The sequence below is a fragment of the Barbus barbus genome, assembly GCF_936440315.1.
Source record: "Barbus barbus genome assembly, chromosome: 37".
Classification (NCBI taxonomy): Eukaryota; Metazoa; Chordata; class Actinopteri; order Cypriniformes; family Cyprinidae; genus Barbus; species Barbus barbus.
The window spans coordinates 17048181-17072286 of NC_136715.1; the positions used below are offsets into that span (position 1 = coordinate 17048181).

At 35.8% G+C, this 24106-nt stretch overlaps 1 protein-coding gene across 2 annotated transcripts in view; it reads right to left on the reverse strand.

Annotated features, from left to right (window-relative positions):
• LOC306856787 (mitochondrial S-adenosylmethionine carrier protein-like) overlaps nucleotides 1-24106 on the reverse strand; it is a 58014-nt gene that overhangs the window by 21294 nt on the left and 12614 nt on the right. For both annotated transcript variants that reach the window (XM_079396256.1, XM_079396257.1), the window contains exons 4-5: nucleotides 17269-17373; nucleotides 17050-17097 (exon numbers count right to left, since the gene is read on the reverse strand). In XM_079396256.1, the coding sequence (XP_079252382.1) occupies nucleotides 17050-17097; nucleotides 17269-17373 (153 nt within the window). The remainder of the gene's footprint in view (nucleotides 1-17049; nucleotides 17098-17268; nucleotides 17374-24106) is intronic.

Below are 24106 nucleotides of genomic sequence, written 5' to 3' on the forward strand. Positions count from 1 at the left end.
GGACGCTTTGCCTGATATTTGACAAATGGCTTTAATAGGTCAGACAGTACCGGATGAATACTAATGAGAGGAGAAAGGAACGGAGATAAGTCTGAAATCAGATTCAGTTCGATTGGATTCATTTAAATCACATTCATTTTCAGTCTGCCTTGATTCAAATGTGTTTTTCTCCATTTAAATCTAAATGAAATACGCTAATTAAACAGTGGACTTTATCTAGCTAGAAAGCACAAGATTTTATAAGGTGATGATAAAAAAAATCTCAAAAACATGTTTGTTTGAATCATTAAAAAATAAATACATTTAAAATAATCCAAACAAAATATTACTAATAAATAAAGATAAATATTAGCATTATTACATTTCAGCCACACTGTGTAGATGTCTTTGCATTAAATGAATGAGACCGAGTGGCTTTTAAAAGAAAGACAGCAGAGGCACACTTTTTTCTGAAAACAAAATATTTCACAAACAACAAGAAGTTTGTTAAAACAAAATCTAATATTAAAAATAGCAATAAATGTTAAAAGAGTAAGCGATTGGACATTTCATCCATACTTAATGTATAAATATCTTTGCATTAAGTTCATATCAAACCAACTGTCTTTTAAAGGAAATACAGGAGAGCCACACTTTCTAAAAACACAAGAAAAACAGAAGCTTGTTTTGAATGAATGAATGAAGTGTTTAGACACTTCAGACACACTTAATTTTTTTGGCATTAGATCAAATTATAAATATTAAAACAGAAAGTGAAAGAGTGAGATACAGAGAGGTTGAATGAATGATAAAGAGGAGATGGTCAAAATAGTTATTGTGAAATGAAACCAATAAATCCAAGAAAATGAAAGCTGAAATTAAAATATTGCTAATGGAAAGAGAAGCTGTATGGGAAAAACAGAAGTAGTCTTGATTTTGCAGTTCTGTCTACAGTGTGTTTCAGTGTGAGGGAAGACCGTATCCGTACAGTACTGAAATAAAAAGAAGAATTATTAAAGCACAGTGGAAAAAGGATATTTCTGAACCCTAGAGGGACGACATACAGACCACTCCAGAGACACTCAGCTAAAGAAGAAAAGCGAATGAGGCACAGTGACAGGAAGTAGAGGAGGGCCAGATGGATATATCATCAGCGGAGCCATGATTCAGCAGCGCTGGGTATGAAAACAGCAGACGGACCCACAGACTAACTCTCATTTATTACTGAGAGCTGTGGAAAACGGGCACTTTTACAGGCCCTTCCTCTCTCTCTCTCTCTCTCTCTCTCTCACACACACACACACACACGCCTAATACATAGCAAAGCATACTGACAGTATCTGCAAGTACAAACAGAAACGTGTGATTGTCTGTGAGTGTGCAAACATATCAAACACTGACGCAGTAACAAAAGCATATTTATAAGCCAAAGCTTTTACATGACAGGTTCTTGAAATGTGAAGAGGAACAAACAGGAACAAATTGGAGGTGGAGAGCAGCAGGGGTGAAAATTTGAGGGAAAGAGCGTTTTATTATGCAAAGCCATCTGCCAAAGTCAAACATGTCACTAAACCAGTTTGTGTCCCGAGTGATTTATGAGTCTCATCACAGGTGTGTGTGTGTGTGTGTGTGTGTGTGCGTGCACGTTTGGGTGTCACATTTGTGTTTGTACAGGCATGTTTGCTCACCACTGTCACAATATTGTGTGTGTGTGTGTGTGTGTGTGTGTGTGTGTGTGTGTGTGTGTGTGTGTGTGTGTGTGTGTGTGAATATGCATTCAACACCTGACACCTGAGCTCCCTCGTGAGATCTATTATCTTTACTTTTCTAATTATGGAACAGATCCAGAAAAATCTCTCGAGCTCTAAAATACACAAAATGTGAAACATGTAACTTGTACAGTCTTACAGCACCTATACCAAAATATCAACGCATAGACTGGGTAATAATTCATCTTTAATACACTGATTCCTCATTAAAAATGATATTACGGTATATGAAATATACATACATATCTAAAATATAGAATATAAAAATATAATATTAATACATATTAAAGAAAAAAATATACTTTTCAAAAGTTTTAAGTTTGGCTTCATTTTAAACAAGCTAATGTTTTCAGTTAGGATATATTAGTGACAGCAAAGACATTTATATTGTTATAAAATATTTATATTTCAAATAAATACTGTTCTTTTGAACTTTTCATACATAAAAAAAAAAAACATTTTTAATAATAAGAAATGTTTCTTGAGCTGCAAATCAATGATTTTTGAAGGATCATGTAACACTGCTGAAAATTCAGCTTTGCATCACAGGAATAAACTATTTTTAAATAGTAACAATATTTCACAATATTACTGTTTTACTTTCTCAAATAAATGCAGCCTTGGTGAGCATAACAGAAACAAACTTTCAGTATAATTATAATTTTAAAATTAATGATTTAATTGAATCTACATACAGTCTTGAAATTGCACAACAATGTTAAATGTTTTAAAAAAAAATGTTTTTACAAGTGTAAAAACTCACAGTTCAGTTGGACTGAGGGTATTCTGGGGCCACTGCATGACTTTTTAATCAGAGGTTGATATTAATGGTGTAGGATGTGTATCGCTGATCTTTTGTGAGCCTTGAAAATGTGATTTAAACCCCAGTGCTATAAAAAAACTCCTCTGGGGGCCAGTTTAGAAAATAAATAAACACATAAATAATGGAAAAATCAATAAGCTGAAAGAAAGCCAGTGGGACACCCCAAACGCTTTATCAGAGGAGAGAGAGAAAGCAAGAGGCTGTGTTGTGTTTCACGCTTCCCTTTGGTCATATAATCTTGGCTGAGAAGAGAGAAGCCTGCTCGCTTGTACAGAAAGCATGCATAAAGCTCCCAAGACTGACACATACAACATTCAAATCTGTTAATCTGATTCGAAGTTTGTATGGTATGGAACAGTATTAGTGCATTTTCAGCTCATAGGTGTACACTGTTAAAAATAAAGGATCTTTATTGGCATCTATGTTTTCATGAAGAACCTTTAACATCCATAGACCCTTTCCACTATACAAAAGGTTCTTTAATTTAGGGCTGCACAATGAATTGCATTTTAATCATGATCACAATTTCTGCTTCTCTTGATTTAGTAAGCATAATCATCTGAGATATTTTCTCGTTGGTTATTTATCCTAAAAATGTTTCAATGTAATTTGGCATTTGCATTAACTCTCATTGCCGCCGCAAGGTTTCATGGCTGCCATTGCCAGATTTCGAGAGTTAAAATCCCCCAATCAGAGCTTTTTCATAAATCAATAAATTTTTTGCCCAGGGTTAATCTAATCTTCTCAACCTGGTGACCATGCACACAAGCTGTTCACATTATGGGAAAAAAAAAACCCGCTAATGACCTGAAAACCTCGGCAAACATGTAAGGTGGAGTTTACGGAGATATTCCAATTAAATAAAAGTGTAACACAGCAAGTCAGTTTTCTTTCACATGGCTGTTTGTGCTGTTTGATGCGACTAAAACTGCAAGCAAAGCATGCGAGTTGATGTTCTCTTGCTTTGCACTTACGTTAAAGTCCAAAAATAATTCTGACGAAATGCAACAAAAAGTGAATGTCAAGAATCATGATTATATTTTTGAGCTAAATATCAACCGTTTAACCATTATCATGCAGTCCTAGAGTATATTAGAATGGTATTCACACAAAAAAAAAATGGTTTATTTATCGCAGCAAAAATTCATCTGGATGAGTGTATGGAGAAAGCATGAATCAGCAATATTAAAAAGTTCAATACTCTTTTGTGTTTGGATGTGTGAATCCACTTGCTGAGGAATTCTGACAGGCTGAATGCCTCACATGAACACTTTCACTGACTGTGCTTGGACAAGCCTTGGGCGCTAGAATTCTCCAATCAGCCAATCAGGAGGTGCGGACTGATGCAGCTAGCCAATCAGACTTCAGAAACTCCATGGTTTCCATCAGCGCCTGTGACACGCAAGTTAAAGTTCTGGGTAATAATATTCTAAACAAATTAAGACTTGTTCAAGGCTGGAGGGGAAAAGAAAGAATAAATGAAGAAGCGAGGGAGGGGTTGTGTGGTTAAGGACTGTTTGGAATCAGTGAACAGGCAAATATTCAAGAGTGCAATCCCATTGACATGAGCGAAAACGCTTCCCAGAACCATCACATAATATTTACATTGTGGGGGGATTTTCTGGCCGGGGATGCATTGTGCCGTCGTAGCAAGTGTGCCAGGCTGATGCAACAAGTGAACAAAAGAGCAGTGAAAACAGAGACCGCACCCATATCAACAAGCTACCAGGTCCACAGCCAAACCGTTTGTTTCCTTTGTTCTCATTCGAACAGGTGAATGCCTCGGCAACAAAATAGGAAATTCAAGTCTGACAGTGACCAGTGTAAGGTACAGGTGCATGCGTCCACACATACAAACACAGAAACCCCATGATGTCAGAGGAAATCTTTTAGTGAGTCAATTTATAATCCGTGTGTATGTGACATTTGATGCCCCCTGGCCGGTCCAATTAGGTGCTGACAGTGCCTGAGAGATGGATGGCGGTCCTTGGGGGCACACAAGAAAGTCTGAGAAAGATAGAGAGTGTATGAGAGAAGATACAGGATGGGCTGGAAAAGAGAGAGAGAGAGAGAGAGAGAGAAACGGAAATACAGAAGGTTTTCAAATTCAAAATTCATTGGTTAAAGGGTTACTCCACCCCAAAATGAAAATTTTGTCATTAATCACTTACCCCCATGTCATTCCAAACCCGTAAAAGCTTCGTTCGTCTTCGGAACACAATTTAAGATATTTTGAATGAAAACCGGGAGGCTTGTGACCGTCCCATTGACTGCCAAGTAAATAACACTGTCAAGGCACAGAAAAGTATGAAAAGCATCATCAGAATAGTCCATCTGCCATCAGCGGTTCAATCTGAATGTTATGAAGCGACGAGGATACTTTTTGTACGCATTTTGGAGAATATCGACAGTTACAACTTACAAGCCTCCCGGTTTTCATTCAAAATATCTTAAATTGGGGTTTTGGGGTGGAGTAACCCTTTAACAGAGGTTTTCAAACTAGGGTCCCCAAAGGGCCTCAAGGAAGTTCTGTAAGCAATGCAAAAAAGAAAAGAAAAACTTGCAGAAAATATATTTTTAATGTTTTATGAATTTTAATATATCCATTAAATATTTTTTTACACTCACCAAATCTGATTACTATAATCTAATACTATAATATAATTCTTTATCTGCTTTCTAAAGATAAAAAAAATCAAGCGATTAATTATTGTGATTATTTAAATGAGTGATTATTTTATAGTAATCAACAGAAAAAAAAGAAATCTGCATATAGTTTTGTGAAAGATAAATGAAGATTAATGTGAAATATTATTAATTTAACATTAACAATTATCATTTTAATAATAATATAACAATTTGCAAAATCTGGAAATCTTATCTGGAAGACACTGTGCAGAAGGTGAGCATGAAACACTTGTCCAGTTTTGGTAAAAGTGTTCTTGTTCACAAAGCCTTCTTTGTATCTGGAGAAAAGAGACAGATGAAGACTTAAAGCATATTTGATATTAGGCTAATAATAATTACTGCAAGATGATAACCAGATCAACGACTTGCAATAACAGATAACAGTGCAGGTAAACTGTACACAGCCAGACATTTCCTCCAGAACAAACAAAAGCACCCTGGGTGAACTGTTTTTGTGTATTAAAAGAAGTTGAATGAAAGTGACTTCACAGCACAGTGTCTAAACCCTTAGAAAAGTAAGAAACAAAGCCTCTAAAATCATACAACAAGCCACAAATCACATTCATATCCTCTTCCAAGCAAACAATCAAAAGTTAGACAGTGGAAACAGCAGACACTGAGGGCTTCCGCAAAGACTTTTCCCCCGCTCTGAGGGAAGTGCAGTTATTTGACATGAAGCATGACATCATCCTCTCACCCCCAAACCTGACGGCTCCCTACAGATGTTTCCAGCCGTGGGCCGCTGTTATGTGAGCTAAACTAAACATTACAGTCAGTCTTCAGCTTTCAGCAGTCAGTGCTTCAACAGGTGCGTCCTCCCAATTCACCAATCATCTACGCAACCCTTTTCTGCATTGATCTTTTTTTCCTACTTATCTGACATTAGTGATGGTTTCGGTTAGAAATCACGAGGAAGCTTACCCTAACCCAAGCAAAAACACAAGTTTTACCTAGCAATCGAATCACAGCCGCATTTATGGCCTCCCCTAGCATGCAGTTTGAAATGACATCACCATGATTTCATTCAATTTAGTTCAATACTGTCCCTCAGGAGAGCAATAGTGTAGCCGAATTGGCCATGATTACTTGCTTGCTAATAGACGACACTGTGCATTCTGTGATTTATATTACATGTTAAAACAATGGGAGACATTTGTTACTTCAACATCTGTTGACCTTACACATTTGGACACAGGAAATGCTGAAATGTGAAGGCAATGCTGATAGCTGGGTCAAGCATGTGGAAGAAAATCAGCAAGCTATTTAATGTTTCACATCTGAGACATGATAATTAGCTAAAACCTTAAATGCAATGCGGAATAATTATAGATCGGAACGAGCTCCCGATCCGGGCCTCGCTCAAGCTGTAATAATAACATTATCTGTCCCATAAAGCCGTTCACCTTCAACCTCCCATAATCATGCACCTCGGTGCTCAGACTCCATTTTTCTCCAGAGACCACTGGGGTTAAGTACACAACTCCAGGACACATAAGCATCGCTGCCCTGGAGATAAACTACTGAGACGGGGGAGAGCCAGTAAACAAAAAAAAGTGTCTTCAAAATGAGTGTTTTGAAAAGAATACTGAAGGGGAAATACGATGAAAACGAGTTTGGGGAAGGACGGAGCGAGAGATGGCGCGAGGGAAATAAATCACAGTGTGAGACAGCGAAATTCACCCTGCAATTAGAGGTTAACCTCACACTTGTTTTACAAGGGCACCGCTCTTTCATGAAAAGGGCAATGCATATCACCCTCTAAGAGGGATGACTCTTATTGCCTTCTGATGCAAGCATTATTAGATTAGAATTATATTACTTTGGAAATATTTCAAAACAAAAACAATTTGGTGTTTGTTTGTTTTATTTTTTCTCCATGTCATCACATATGGAGGATCAAAGCACACAAAATGAAAAAAAACTTAACTTAAAAAATCATGTGTAAAAATTTTGCAATAAAAATCAATAATTAAAAATACAGATTTGTATGTAATATTCCATAAAAACATAACAATTGTGAGATTAATTGTGTATATTTTTTACAGTTAAAAAAAGAGCAAATTTGCATATAGTTTTGTGAAAGAAAAATGATAAATGTGAAATAGTATCCATTTAACATTAACAATTTGCATTAGTATAAATAATTTCTATTAATAATATAACAATTTATATAAATTAATATAAAAGTGTCCTTGTTCTACAGAGCCTTCTAAGTATCTAGAGAAAGGGAAAAAAAATGTTTTGTGAAATATTATCAATTCTATAACATTTAAAAATTGACTTTAGTATATAGAGTAACTCATGAATAATCATTCATATAGTGAAAAAAAAATTCTGTATATAGTTTTGTGAAAGAAAAAAGGATAAACGTGAAATATTATCCTTATAACATCTTAACAATTTGTTTTAATAAAAAATAATTTATAATAAAATATAAAATAATATAAAAATATAATAATATAATTAAAAACATAACAAATGTGAACTAAAAATGGCTTTGTTGAATTATGATGTGCACTACATCAAATAAGCTTTCTATACATTAAAGCTCAAGCCACGAAATCCTAAAAAAAAAAAAAAAAAATTGTATCATGGTTAAACATTATATGACACAACTGTTTCAAGGTTGAAAATAATTGTTTCTTGAACAACAATCAGCATATTAGAATGATTTATGAAGGATCATGTGACACTGAAGACTGAAGTAATGATGCTGAAAATTCAGCTTTGATCACAGAAATAAATTACATTTTAAAATATATTAAAATAGAAAACAGTAATTCCAAATTAATATTTCACAATACTGCTGTTTTTACTGTATTTTAATCAAATAGGCTAAATGCAGCCTTGATAAACAGGTTTAAGAGTCATTTAATAGAGCAATTTATGTAAAATATGCCCACATGCAAAAAAAAAACATATGCAGCCCAACTGGCCACGCATTTTAATAGAAATAAGAACATAATTTATTAAGTGTAAATGTTAGGCAGGATCGTGTGCTACTATGTTATTATTTTTACTTGAAATATATGCATCAAATTAATTTTACACGTGTTCCCTCACGGCAGTTGGTGGGGAGCCCCTAGAGCCACAATCTGGACACTGACTTTATATATGTTTGCGTAAGTGTGAGCATGCTAGTTCGTTGTTGCTCAGAGGCATATTCAAGCTCAGGTCACAGGTCTGTGGGCCAGCAGAGGGACAAGAACCCCTCACACACCCCAACCCCTCTTTCTCTCTGGGTCCCCAGCCAGACCGGCGGCCCTTATTGAAACCATATGTGAGGGGCTGAGATGGTTTTCTGCTCGGATTGAGGCAAACACGCAGAAAATTGTGGGAAGCATACATAACCCCAGGACCTAGCGAGATACGCTAATTAAAACAACCTAACCAGCAAACCGAACGTGCACACAAACCCACAGCGACAAAAACCTTTTACTGTTAAAATAAATAAATACAACAAAAACTAGAACATGCAAAGTCAACAGTCTTGCTTCTCTAAACATAAAAGGTTTTGTGAAATATTATACCATTTAACAAGTTGCTTTAAAATAGGAACTTAAAATATAAAGTCACATAAAATTGTAAACAATACTAATTTATATATTAATATACAGAAAAAGCCAACTTTTTGGCTTTTTATAAAAACTGCTATTTACTATCTTCAGACAACAGAATTTGGAAGGTGTTCAAGCTCTCAGGGCTTGAGGTGCGCATTCACCCGTTAAACCACACTGACATTAACCAACAAGCAATAATATTGTGTATAAACTCAGTAAGCTCAGTCTGATAAAGATGTTTGGAAGCTTTTCTGGAAGACACTGTGCAGAAGGTGAGCATGAAACACTTGTCCAGTTTTGGTAAAAGTGTTCTTGTTCACAAAGCCTTCTTTGTATCTGGAGAAAAGAGACAGATGAAGACTTAAAGCATATTTGATATTAAGCTAATAATAATTACTGCAAGATGATAACCAGATCAACAATTTGCCATAGTGCAAACATCAAAGGTACCGTTGGAAAAAAAAATAATCTTGTTTTACATGCATCAAACTATGGCTGTGCACATCCACAGTTTATCAGGGGTTTTCAAATTCCCAGCGGGACACAAGAGCGTCAGCAAAAAATTTAAGAAGAAAAAAAATCAGTACTGAATTGAATATATATAAATGGGTCTTTACTATATATATATATGTACTTATGCATTTCACAACACATCCTTCAGATTCACCTTTGCATTTGCTGCCATTTCAATTGCAATCCAGTTGTGTATATCGTATCATGAGGCTGTGAGAGATACTTAGCCCTACAAACACACTCGAAATCAATGACCAGATGACTGTATCTATGTAATATAAACACCTAAGATTGTGTGAATATTTCTGACTGATGCACCACAGTCTGAGCTCCAATACTGCACACGTGGAGCTCTTGTTTAGGACCAGGTGGAGAATTGTCTGTGTAAAGCATACTAAATATCTATCAACAAAACCATTATGTGCTTGAGGTGATTTAATTGATCGTTATGATGCTGGACAGAAATATCAACATTTCAAGCCGTTCTGAGGGTCCCATTCCAGAGAGCTTGGCGAGAGGAGCTAGTCTTGTTATTGTTACGCTATCAGAGACTAACGTGTTCTGCAAAGCATTGTGGGTAAAGGAATCATTTAACACCAGTGTTAGACAGGAGTCCCAGCATGAGGAATGAATCAAAAGGATGGCGGACTGGAGTCGAACAGGAATGGGAGCTTGAAGTGCACACCAAAAACATGATCTATACATCAGTCGCTGCTACCTTTAGTGTTCATATGTGAGTGTGTGTGTGTGAGAGATGGCTCTTTTCTACACATATGAACGTCTGTATCCAATTCAACTCCTCAGGAAGACCCAGACAAATGAAGTGTCTTGTTCAGCGCTATCACATAAGAAGATTCCTCTACTGCTGATCAACAGCCTTGTGAGACGACCCGCCAAAACCAGTCCCTGGGAGAGTGGAAAAAGTGGACTCCGTAGAGTCTGAGGCACATACAGAGTCGACTCATCACACACACAGCTAAACCTCTCTACACCTTGGCCCAAACATCCCTACACTACATCAGCACCATCTGCAAACCAGACACAATTCTCCTTGGGTCATTTTGTTCAAGCAGCAAATAGTCTCACGTAGCCAGACTTCTGACTGATGACATAAAGTCTGGTCCACTCCGCAACTTATCCTGCTGAAGAGCCCCAAACTAGACATTGCTGTCTGACCAACATGCAAAATCATGTTTAAGGTTAAGGGCATAAATAAATTGACAAACGCATTATATGCCACCAAACTTTCATTTCATGACTAGCTCTTCTGAGAAAACCTGTTCACGTTAAGTTGCGTAAAGCCAACCAATCAGAATGGAGCTCGCAATTCTGTATCAAAACATGGTGTCACTTAACAAAATAATTAATTTTTTAACATTAGTTAAACTATCAATTAAAATTATTTGTATAGCATATATTAATCTGTTTTAATTTCAGCATTTACATTATAAATACCCAAAGCTGTATCTGTTATTATTATTTAATGGAGCTGAGCGGAACATTTATATCACTAACTAATGTGAACAAAGATTAATAAATACTGTAATAAATGTATAGTTCATGGTTAATGTAAGTTAAAGCAACTAGTGGAACCTTGTCAAATTTTACCCATTTACCAAACAAAATTTGTTAAATAATTCTTTTTTTTTTACTAATTTTGCCATTTTTCTTATTTATATATAAATTTTAATAAAAGTTCAATCATGTTAAGATCATGAATACAGTAATCAAAGCCCTTTTAAGTCTGACAAACAGCACCACGTCCAAAATTGTTTTCAGTTAACTATAAATTTGTATATTTAAATGTTTCTGTTCTCATGTCAGATATGTATATATAAGTATGTATGTATGTATATGTATGTATATATAAGTATGTATGTATGTATGTATATATAAGTATGTATGTATGTATGTATATGTATGTATGTTTGCATGTATATACCAAGAGCTTCTTAAAAACAACAACAAATTCTGCGTGTTTGCACACACTTGGCGAATAAAGCTAATTCTGATTCTGATAAAAAAAAAGAAAAAGTTTTTACTCATTATGTTTGGCTCCATTGTGAAGAAGTTTGCGTAAATCAGAGCATCCAGAGAATTCATTAAAAACAGTGAAACAAACTTAATGGCAAATGGTACATTATTGGTGGCATTTCAAAAACTGTATTAATTTATCATCGTTTAATTTACTGAAGTTTTTAATAATAGTAATAAAATAATATTACCTAATGTTTCAGGAAGTACTATTTTCTGGATAAATTTAAAGGGTAAACTAATTATTTAGAAGTGTCTTTTTGTTATTTTAATTCTAATTTCTCATATTTCAAATCAATTTCTAATTGCACACACTACCTCAATTCAAATTCTGCAACTGAATGGAATTTTAAAAGGCATCCTCACTTCATTCTCATAGCTGAAATGGCACGCAACCTGGCAAGCACCAGTCAGTTAAACGGGTGCGAGTGCCGTCAGTGGCGTAGACATGGAATATGAGGCTCATTGCCCCAGTGGGAGCCGGATTAGCAGTTTAGTTTGAGGTTTGGAGGGAGCTGAATCTTTTTTTCTCACCAACAGCCTCGGCAACAGCTGGTCTGCCGCGTCACGGTTGACATGCAAGCCTCCATGCCAGTATGGGAACAGCACCTTTATCCTGACACCACACCACATTCTTCAAAACTCTCACATTTCAGCTGGAGGCATGATGTGCTCAGGTGGAGGATAGAAATGAAGTCTCCGTGCCTTCACACGTGTGATGTAAATCATTCACTCATACATGCCACAGTTCAAATAAACACAAACTCTGCCAGCCATCCAGCTGAGAGACAATAAATACAAACTGGTGTGGATCAATGCAAATACATATATGTATATACTCACACATTCACATCACACATCAGGAATGTGCATGGCAAGCATGTTTAAGGCCTTCTAATCAGATAAAATAAAGACAATAAAAAAGATCACAGGGTAATGAGGCAGGGCTAAAGAAATGGATGGCTGCGCTCTGAAAACATCTGATTGAAGTTATATTAAATCCAGCCCTGACAAATAAAGTTGAATCCTCAGAAAACCACTGCAGTATTGCTAGATTTGTCTAAAGCAATTAAACTTAATTTTTCACCAAATACTGGTTAAAACTATATCAAGCATGAACATATACTACCATAAAAAAGTTTAAGGTCGGTAAGTTTTAAGATAAATGTCGTATGCTCCTTCTTTTGCTCAGGCTGCATTTATTTTATCATAAAGACAATAAAAACAGTAATGTGAAAAAAGTACATTTAAAATTTAAAATAAATATTTTCTATTTTAATATATAAATGTGATTTATTCCTGTGATGGCAAAGATGACTTACTGCAGTTTTTAGTATCACATTATTTTAATATGCTGGTTTGGTGCTCATTAAACATTTCTTATTATTATTATCAATGTTGAAAACAGTCATGATGCTTAATATTTTGCAGAAACTGATATTATTCAGGATGCTTTGATGAACCGAAAGTTAAGAGAACATTTATTTGTTACAGTGCAAATGTCTTGTCACTTGTAATTACATTAATTCATCCTTGGTTGAGTAAAAGTATTAATTTCTTTCAAAAACAAAACAACTTGAACAGTAGTGTATTTATAACCTGAATCTTCCCATATGCCAAAGTCACAGAAAATGCTCTAGTGACCTGCAACATAAATTCCGGGTTGAATATTTTACAGCCCTTGTTTAAAAGGACTTTGTTGAAAGGGTCAAAATAACGTTCTCAATCTGTAAATGATTGGAAACATTGAAAGAATTTAAATGGGAGACCAAAGTACTGTGGGAAATTGACAGGAAATTGATTGTAGAATGAATCCACCCGACAAGCATAAAGAAAACCGCATACCCCTGCCTCTTATCTTCTCTGTGCTTGTGTTAGGAGAAGAGGGAAACAAATCCACACTGCACTGCAGGTCAAACATACACACTTCCACCTGTTAGCCACACAGTCCACTGTGACCAATGAACAACAGCAACATAAACAGAGGGGGAAGTCAGACAAATTGATCTCGGGCAGGTCCAAGACCTCTGGAGCGGTTTCCCTTCAGTGTCAACTAGAGATCAGAGGAAGTGTGGAACGAGAAAGAGAGGAAAGACACTGTGAAGAATCTGAATTCATTTGGTAAGAAACACTTTCAGCATTCTGTCAAACACTGACACAACGCAATAAAGAAGAATGATGCAAAACTCACTCAAAACTCATAACAATATACAGGTAAATGCATTTCACTAAATGTATTCAAAACACTGTAACCTCAGCTAGTATTGTTACAGAATCTTCTATTTTATGTCAGTGCTTCTCAACCAGGTGGCTGCAGGATAATTCAAATTATTTCAATTCATAAATATGAATATTATTTTAATACTTTATTTTCTCAAATACCGTTTTATTAAAAACAAAACAAAGCTCTTTTGAAATCACAAAAACAATTGTGGTTAATTCATTTAATATACTTCACGTATATACTTCAATATTACAGAATGGTAAAAAAATGAGGTTTGGAATAACATGAGGGTGCGTAAATGATGCCAGAAGTTTCTAACAGTGTTTGAATCTGAGGAAATGCTGAGGGAAATACATTTTTGGACATCTTGGCAACAACTAATGCAGAAGTTGACAGGAGCGCAGCTCAAGGCGTAGGTGTTTCATAACTACATTCTTACAGGGTTGCCAGTTCTCCTCTCCTCCCCTTCCCTCCGCTCTCACATCTGTGCTGATATACAACGAGCTCTGTTAGACGGCAACCAATGTATCTCCAACAGCACTCTTGTCTGTCTGCCTCTTTCAATCGCACACTCCCTCTCAGGTGAGTGTCATGAGAAAGCGATATGATCAGATCTCTCTGTCAACATGACAGAAACAACACTTACAAAATCCATATAAATTTTTAATACTATACATTGCAGCAAAAAGGCAAAGAGATATAAGCGTAGGTTACAAAAGAGTAAGCCAGAGGAAACAGTTATATTCCATTCAGCTTTCATAAAGTTGATTAAAGTTGTGATGTTTGATGAAATCTGAGTGCTGTGATCTTTTCAGCTTCCACGCTGATCAGATTTGCCCTAAACCTGTTATGCCCTCTAGTGGCTGAAACCAAGAAACACAGTATAAGATACAGCCATAGTCTTGTGTTTATATTCCAAGTCTTTTGGAGTCAGGTGGTAGCTTTGTGCGAGGAGCAGAAACAAACTAAAGTCATTTTTCACTGAAAATCTTCTCCCATTAACCGTTTTACTGAGGCAGAACTCAAGAATCAGTCTGGTTTGTAAACAAATCATTCAGAAGTCATTTTAAAAGAGTTGCCACAAAAGAGTGACTCATTCATGAATTGAACATTGAACATAGAGCAACAATAGGTCAGATATTTATAGTGAAACTGTTTGTTCAGTGAAATATAAAAGTGAATTGTGGCTTGTTCTCCACATGAAGTGACTGAATGACTTCAGAAGACTTGTAAAATACTGTACGAGTCGTCTAAACCAATGTTATGATCATTTTTTTTTTGATAGCCATAATCGTTTGAAAACACAAAATTAGAGACAAGAATAATATGATAATAGCAAAACTACACAACCATTCAAACATTTTTGGTCAGTATGATTAAAAAAAATATATACTTTTGTTCAGCAAGGGTGTATTAAATTGATCGAGAGTGATAGTGAAGACTTTTACATATATCACAAGATTCTGAAGGCTCTTGTGAAACTGAAGACTGGAGTAATGGCTGCTAAAAATTCAGCTTTGCCACCAAAGGAACAAATTAAATTTGAAATCATTAATAGAACACATTTAGTTTAAATTGTAATAATTCAATTCTTTCAAAAACACTGACGGTAAACTGTTGTGATTTACCCTTGAATATTAATTTATATTGACATCATGTATCATAGAATTCCTTTTCACACCAGCCTTTTAGTTTGTCATTTAACTGCTTGCCATCCTGTCTCTCTGCTCGTAATCAACTAGCGCGTATCGGTGGGCTGTATCTCATCACAACCTCTTGTCCAGGGTTCTTTAATGAATCTGCATAATGGAGAAGACCCCAATTAAATCCTTGTGGATGGAGGACTCGGCATCCAGAGTAAACAAACTTACCCTGACAGGGTTGCGGTGCGGGATAAGATAGCGGGCCAAGAAAATGAATTAGCTTCCTGGCACACGTCAAAGCCAATCCCAAGGAAGAAGCGGGGCACCTCTCAGCACCTCTATTTTATCTGGCCCTTAGTATTCAGCCTCAGCAGCCCGCTCTCATCCAAAATGTATTCATTTATTCAGAAGCCCTTGGAGAAATCAGAAAAAGCTTGTTGTTCTCTTTTCTTTATGTCCAGATGGAGTTTGCGTGAACAACGTTTGTTAAGTGAGGCGGAAAATAAGTACAGGATGGCCCCGCAGTGAGAGACAATATCACCTCATGAAAAAATGAGTGTCACCTTCATGCAGACAAGAAGATTTCTTTGATTTCGAAGATTTCACTTCCTTTATCTTTGTCTTCTGTCAGTATGTGACATGAAGGAGGAGAAAATACATTTGGAAAACAAATGAAAAAAATGAGCTTTGCCAATAACTCAATACGCATTATCATGCGATGCAGGTGCGCGAGGAAGCAGATGATTAATCAAAGGGTGAGAATGAGAGGTCTATTTAAAAAGGCATCTTCTCTTGTGTGGGAGGGCTATGGTGTGTTTCACCTTGTGTTTGCTCTGTCTGCTGCTTGTTCCATTGCTAATTAGTTTCATTAGCTACATAAATTGTTAATTCAAAAAAGATACTTGAATGAGCAATCGGAAATTCAGAACTGAAAAGGGGCAACTTCTTGCTTGAAGGGTCCCAAAAATAAAAATTATGTAATTTACTCACTGCTGAACACACACACACACAAAATACATTTTGAAGACAACAGTTTTTAACCATAATAATGAAAGTCAGTTAGGTTCAAAATAACACTGAACACCTTAGACTTTCATTGTATGGACAAAAAAACAAAACACTGAGACTGAGGTTAGAAATGACATGAGGGGGATTCAATTATCATTTTTTGAATTTATAATAAGGAGTTTTTTTTTTACTTTACATTCTTTTCAGTGAACTGGCCAAACGGGTTTGCAAAACAGTCAATTTGCTTTTGTTTGGACCGTTCTTTCACTGATTTATCTTTAGCAGACAGTATTGAGATGCTTAAGATCACAGAGAACAAACAGCACTGGATGAAGAGGATATTTACCTACAAACAATTCAAACAAAAGACTACTTTTGTTCAGCAACCTCAGCTACTGCTGTGTCATGTGAATAAGCGGAAAGCACACCGAAAGCCATTTTTCAGTTGTTTTCCTACATGAACATATTTGACCATTTTTTTTGCTTTTTTTCCCCCATTCTCATTTGTTTTACAACCTTTAAAAAATATCTGAAATCCTCTTTCGTTCTGCTCATGTGTAATGTTGCTCTAAGTAAGCGTTTGGTCTGAGCGTAAGTCTTAAACAAGTGTGTAATAGTTACATGAATACTAGACATACTTAATAAAATTAAAACATTGAATATGTTCATGTAAAAAAATTTTTACTTTTTTCACAAAAAAGAAACCTATTTAAGAGGTACTCAAATCAAATGTCAATATCAAAGCATTTGTATAATTATGTGAATAACAGAGTACCAGTACTTGATGTGTACAGGAAAGCCACCCTACCTCCCTAAGTACTGTACTGCCATAACCTCTGTACAAGCCTCTGAAACCCTGCAATGAGAAATCAGAAAGGGTTGTCATCTCTAAGCAAACAAAAAGACATTATATTTTCATCTGGTTGCTTTACAAAATGACTTATCAATCAATCCACCCGTGCATCTCTCTGTAACATGACAGCTCAAGTGCACTGTAAGTCCAGCTGACGGAAAACACAGACAGTACCTCTTCTTGTAGTGTATTCAGCAGCACCCGATAGGTATTGAGAGAGGGATTGGCCTGTGTCCTCTGCTTTACTACTTCAGTCGGGACACGGATCAGACAGGCGACCTGTATAAGAGGAAGAGAACACTCATCAATGTGTCAAATGGTACTGTTCACACAATCAAAGAGAAATACTCAAGTACATGAAAGGGCTGTTTGAAAATAGGAAATAAAATAACAAATTTATAGTTGTTAATAGCAGATTAATATTTACACCAAATCAAAAAAAAAAAAAATCTAAAAGCGGATCGGGACCAGTGTTGGGCAGTAACTAATTACTAGTCATTTAATAATATTACTTTTTGCAGTAACAAGTAGCGTAACTAATTACTAATAAGATTTCAGTAATAATATTACAGTTACAATCCATAAAACAGCTTAGTTACTTAGTTGGGGAAGTCGTGGCCTAATGGTTAGAGAGTCGGACTCGTAATCCAAAGGTTGCGGGTTCGAGTCTCCGGCCGGCAGGGATTTTAGGTGGGGGGAGTGAATGTCCAGCGCTCTCTCCACCCTCAATACCACGACTGAGGTGCCCTTGAGCAAGGCACCGAACCCCCAACTGCTCCCCGGGCAATGCAGCATAAATGGCTGCCCACTGCTCCGGGTGTGTGTTCACGGTGTGTGTGTGTGTGTTCACTGCTGTGTGTGTGCATGTTGGATGGGTTAAATGCAGAGCACGAATTCCGAGTATGGGTCACCATACTTGGCAGTATGTCACTTCACTTACTTTTGATGCCTCAACCCCGCTGATTTAAAATCTAACAATCAAATAATTCCTAGATTTATTTTCATAATTTTCACGACTCACACATGCATGTGATGTCCCCAGTGCAGCAGGCAAGCTTGGAATATGGAAAAGCTTACATTCAGCAGATAGAAATATTGCATTATATTGCTTTTGTCAGGAAAAAAGATGATCTGAACAGTGTTGTGTAAATTGTGGCTTTACTTTACTCTGGCATTACATCCCACCCACATCCCTCTGATCAGCATATGGTACATTATATTACTATAATTAAACAGTTTCTAACAAACTTATGCGATTTGATAAAATACATAAAATATAATCGTATATATGGGTAACGGAAAAATTACTTCAAGCTACACATGACAGTTAATGAGATTAATACAACTCTTCTGCTTGAATGTCACTATCAATCATTATTGAGTGTTTGTAATAAGTTCTGACTGCGATCCAATGTGGATTTTGGTCAAATGATGAGGAAGAAATATGTTATTAATAACATTCTGGAAGAATTTTATGTGGAAGATACACAGTTACAACTTCTGTGGGGCGTGAAGAAAAAGTAATGTAACTAGTAGAGTAACTAATTACTGTTGCCAGAAAGCAGAGGTGTAAAAAATACTCAAAAAGTCAAAGTAAAGATACTAAAGATACTAAAATTTTACTCAATTAAAAGTACAAATATCTGGCCAAAAACATACTTGAGTAAAAGTAAAAAGTACTACTTTAAATTGTACGCAAGTATTAAAAAAGTAGAAGTACTTTTTTTTTTTTTCTGACAGACATACAGAAGTTTGGTTAAAAGGAGAAAACGGAACAAAATGCAATGGCACAGGTCAAACACTAAAAAAATACACAAAATATCTAGTGCAGCAATAACAATTACAATTCAGCACAGCGGAACACACACACACAAAATTACAGGGAAAGGGATTAAAAGGAAACTCCATCCTTTCCACCCTCATGCCATCTCATGTATATATGTATATATGTATATATATATATATATATATATATATATATATACACACAAACCCAATTCCAAAAAAGTTGGGACACTGTACAAATTACGAATAAAAAAGGAATGCAATAATTTACAAATCTCATAAACGTATATTTTATTCACAATAGAATATAGATATATCAAATGTTGAAAGTGAGAAATTTTGAAATGTCATGCCAAATATTGGCTCATTTTGGATTTCATGAGAGCTACACATTCCAAAAAAGTTGGGACAGGTAGCAATAAGAGGCCGGAAAAGTTAAATATACATATAAGGAACAGCTGGAGGACCAATTTGCAACTTATTAGGCCAATTGGCAACATGATTGGGTATAAAAAAAGCCTCTCAGAGTGGCAGTGTCTCTCAGAAGTCAAGATGGCAAGAGGATCACCAATTCCCCCAATGCTGCGGCGAAAAATAGTGGAGCAATATCAGAAAGGAGTTTCTCAGAGAAAAATTGCAAAGAGTTTGAAGTTATCATCATCTACAGTGCATAATATCATCCAAAGATTCAGAGAATCTGGAACAATCTCTGTGCGTAAGGGTCAAGGCCGGAAAACCATACTGGATGCCCGTGATCTTCATAGATCTTAGACGGCACTGCATCACATACAGGAATGCTACTGTAATGGAAATCACAACATGGGCTCAGGAATACTGCCAGAAAACATTGTCGGTGAACACAATCCACCGTGCCATTCGCCGTTGCCGGCTAAAACTCTATAGGTCAAAAAAGAAGCCATATCTAAACATGATCCAGAAGCGCAGGCGTTTTCTCTGGGCCAAGGCTTATTTAAAATGGACTGTGGCAAAGTGGAAAACTGTAACATTTGATAATAAAAAAATTCCCAGAAAAATATTAATTATATTTACATTTTCATCACTGATTTTATTTGCACACAATCTTGTGCATTCAGCCAATATATTACACCGCTAATGGCTCTATCAAAACTGAAAGAATAATGAATAAACTTTTGTGGAGGAAAACACAACTTTGCTACCTCAACATGCTTCCTCAGATTTGATGGTGAACTTTTGAACCCAGATATTTACCTGATGACAGTCATAACTGAAGTAGAACTGTGTGCTTGATGCATGAAAACAATGCTCATTGGTTCTCACGTCAAGTATGCACTTTTGAGCTTACGTTTACCATATTTAAAGTGCATAGATAAAATAAAAATGTAATGTACTTTTTAAGTTGAAATAAAATTGTAAGGAGTAAAAAGTACTGTTTTTTCTTCAGAAATGTAATCAGGTAAAAGTACAAGTAGTCAGTTTAAACTGTAATTGAATAAAGTAAAAATCCCCCGAAATAATACTTAAAGTAATCAAGTAAAATTACTCAAGCATTTACACCTCTGCCAGAAAGTAATAAGTAAAGTAACAATATTACTTTTGAAAGGAGTAACTAGTAATGAGTAATATATTACATTCTTTGGGTAACTAGCCCAACACTGATCGGGACAAAATACATTTGGTAAAATTTCCAAAACCAAAACCTTGGATTTACACATTTCAATATAATAGATAAAAACTTAAGTAATATATAAAATTACTTTAAATTTTGTTTTAAAAATGCATTTTAAAAAGTTGAGTAAAAGTACTTGTGTAGTGTATAAAATATTGTGTAGTGTATATAACGTCAAATGCTTCTTAAAATCAATAATAAAAAAATAACACGAATAGAAAATTAAATTACATATTGTAAAATTCATTTTATGTTATTTTTACTGAAAAAAGATATACCAACAAAGCAGAAAAAATGTGATTAAGAATATGATTTCTGAAAATGTCAAAGTAATTATCTGGCAAATAATACTCTTGTATTATTAGAATACATTACAACATCTGACCATTAACACAACAACATTTAACTGTACATAAACACAGTCATTATTAAGATGTTCATTTTAATCATAGCGTGCCGATATACAGCCATATCTCACGGCTACGAGCGTGATATTGCGTTTATACAACAGTTTGCCATCTCTTGCAGTATTAACATTAAAAACTCACAAATGACGAACAAAATGCCGACAAATCAATAAGTCACACATATGCACAACAGCTGAAATATAGTCTCCTGTATAATTCTACTACTAAACATCGATAGCCAAAGTGTGGCATTATTCAAGTTCATTCTTCACGGCCACATTCCCCCTCCAAAACTACACTTGTGGTGCATTACTTCTGATCCTCTCCATGATGGGGGGCGGAAATACCAGCGCGAACCGAGGATAGAAAGCAATCTCCGCAACCACAGGGAGTTCACCGGGGCCCCCCACAAGACCCCCAGGCTCACACTGGATCTGTGGTGCTAGATGTAATCTCTTCTAAATGACAGAGCGGGCGTGGGGTGCTACAACGAGAGAGCTCGGGTCTGCTGAGAGACCAGCTGACAGCCTATAGGCACGGTGTGTGTGAACAAGCTACAGTAGTTTGCACTCTGTATAGCTCTGGCATCTTCTTGCACACTGCAGTTACAGAATGAATGGCCACTTAGCTTACCGAACAGCATGCAAGACTATGGTACGGCCGGCGTGACACAAATGTGGAAAAACCAGCTGAGGGAATCTGTATTTAAGTTGAGAAAAGGAAGGTCAGTAGGGAAGGTTTCTATTTAAAGGCAAAGGTGTGTAGCAAGAGTGCCATCCAGCGGTCAAACGGGGGAACAACAGCAACCATCAGTCTGTAAGGCAAACTGACAGGGTCCATTTTACTAAGCTCATTACATTCTCTTTTTGCTGGGTTAACATTTATGAAACACTAAACATCGCGTCTCCTCGTGTAATTCTCAAAAGGATCAAAATTATGGTAGTAAATAGAGAGGGAAGTGGATATGACAAGTAATTTTTGCAGTAATTGAATTGGCGTGCGTGAGTGCGCGCCGCAGCAATTTCATATCATCTCGCAGGGGAGTTGATGGAGGACTGGTGAGAGATTATATCAAATCAGTTACCGGCATTGTGTATTACTGGGTAATTTACAGAGAGCAGTGAGGAGGAAAACTACATTTCATCAAATAAGTGGAAGAGTTTCGCCGTGTTTAAGAACGTACCTGTATGTGACCAGTCACGCGATTATCGAGGTAATGACTTTAAGGCAGTTTTACTAATTAGTTTACTAACTAAGGTCGAATGGTTATACTGTTTATTGTGCGATACATTTATCTTTATCTGGTAGTCATTTGGAGGCGGTTAATTAGTCGTTGCCTCTGCTCTTCCCGCCCTGTGCTGCTGAAGCGCGGGAACCCTGAGGACTAAACTCATTTCCATGTCGACCAGAGGCCAGCACTCACCACGACAGGAAAGTCGATGAAGAAGCGGGGGCAATTAAAGCGAGGCACACTGCTTATTTTAGCACCAGGTGAATCAGTTCAGAGCTGTTTGTCTTTCCTCTTGCTGTTCTGTACAACACAGAGGGACTGAATGATGCACACCGAAGACATGCAAACACAATTCATATTTAGTTTCACTACTATTATTTATTAACATTTATTCTAAGTTTAATATATTTAAAAAAAAAAAAATCACTGTAAAACATACCTACTAATTATACTTAACACCATATAATCAGTTGTTTCTGTGCATAGCCTACAAGTAACACAATTATGATATATTATGCATTGTAAAGTCATATCTTTTTATTAACTATAGTTAAAATTATATTATAATGACACATCACTCGTAACTATTCATGGTTATGCCAGGCTGCAGAGTTAAACACAATATCTCCATGCTATTTTATGTGTTATTTCATGCCTTAAATTCCCTTACACGCTTCAAGGTGTAACCGAGAATTGATGTAAATTTATTATAACTGTGGTTAAAATGAAATAACACTTTAGAATTGTCACTTGTCGTCAAAGATGAAGACAAAGATGATGATAAAAATCAAACAAGCAATACCAGACAACTCAAGAGTGTGCAGACAGGAACTAACTCTGCACCCCTTTACCTAAATTCTTTACTTCAGACCTATGTGCCCTCTAGAAGCTTGCGTTCTTCAAGTGAACAACGAATTATTGTACCATCCCAAAGACACAGAAAAACACTTTCAAGGACTTTTTCATTAACTGTTCCCATCTGGTGGAATGACCTGCCCAACTCGATCCGAGCAGCCGAATCCTTTGCCATCTTCAAGAAACGGCTAAAAACTCATCTGTTCCATCTTTACTTGACCCTCTAACTCTAGCACTCTCTATTCTAATTGTATTTTATTTATGTCTTTTTATTAAAAAATAACAATAATAATAATAATTATCTGTACTGCGTTAGGCTAACCAAGACTTGTAATAGCACTTGCACGTTGTTGCTCTTTTGTTGGTTTTGATTGCTTCTTATGTCCTCATTTGTAAGTCGCTTTGGATAAAAGCGTCTGCTAAATGACTAAATAAATAAATAAAACTTAAGTACAAACCAAATGAATAACATAATGATTAACACCTGAGCTAGTTAGATGGATGACAACTAAAAAGTGGTGGGAAAGTTGAAAAGAAAACATGTGACTGAAGATAACCAATCAGAAGTCCATGAAAACAAAACTAATAGTCCATAAATGAAAGAATGCATTTTGTAAGGCATTAATAATTAATTTGAATAATTTTAGGATTTAAATTATATATACACAACTACCATTCAAAAGTTTAGGGTCAGTTTTTTTTTATTATTATACATTAACTTGGCCCTTAACTTGAAATTATTAAATACACTTGGAAGTTTATAATGTACAAAAATATTCTTTATTTCGAATAAATCCTGTTCTTTTGAACTTTGAAGTATCCTGAAATTTTTTTTTTCACTATTAAGCTAAATGAAACCGATTTCAATACTGAAAATAATAGGTTTTTTTTTTCTCAAGCAACAAAATTAGTTAATATACAGTTTTTACTGTATTTTGATTAAATAAATGCAGCTTTGGTAAGTTGATAATGTTATTTAAAAAAAAATTAAATGAATAAAAACAAAGACCCCAACTTTTTGAATGCAAATGTGAGTTAAAAACTTATAACATCATAATTTTATAGTATTTTTCAACGCTTGCCTTT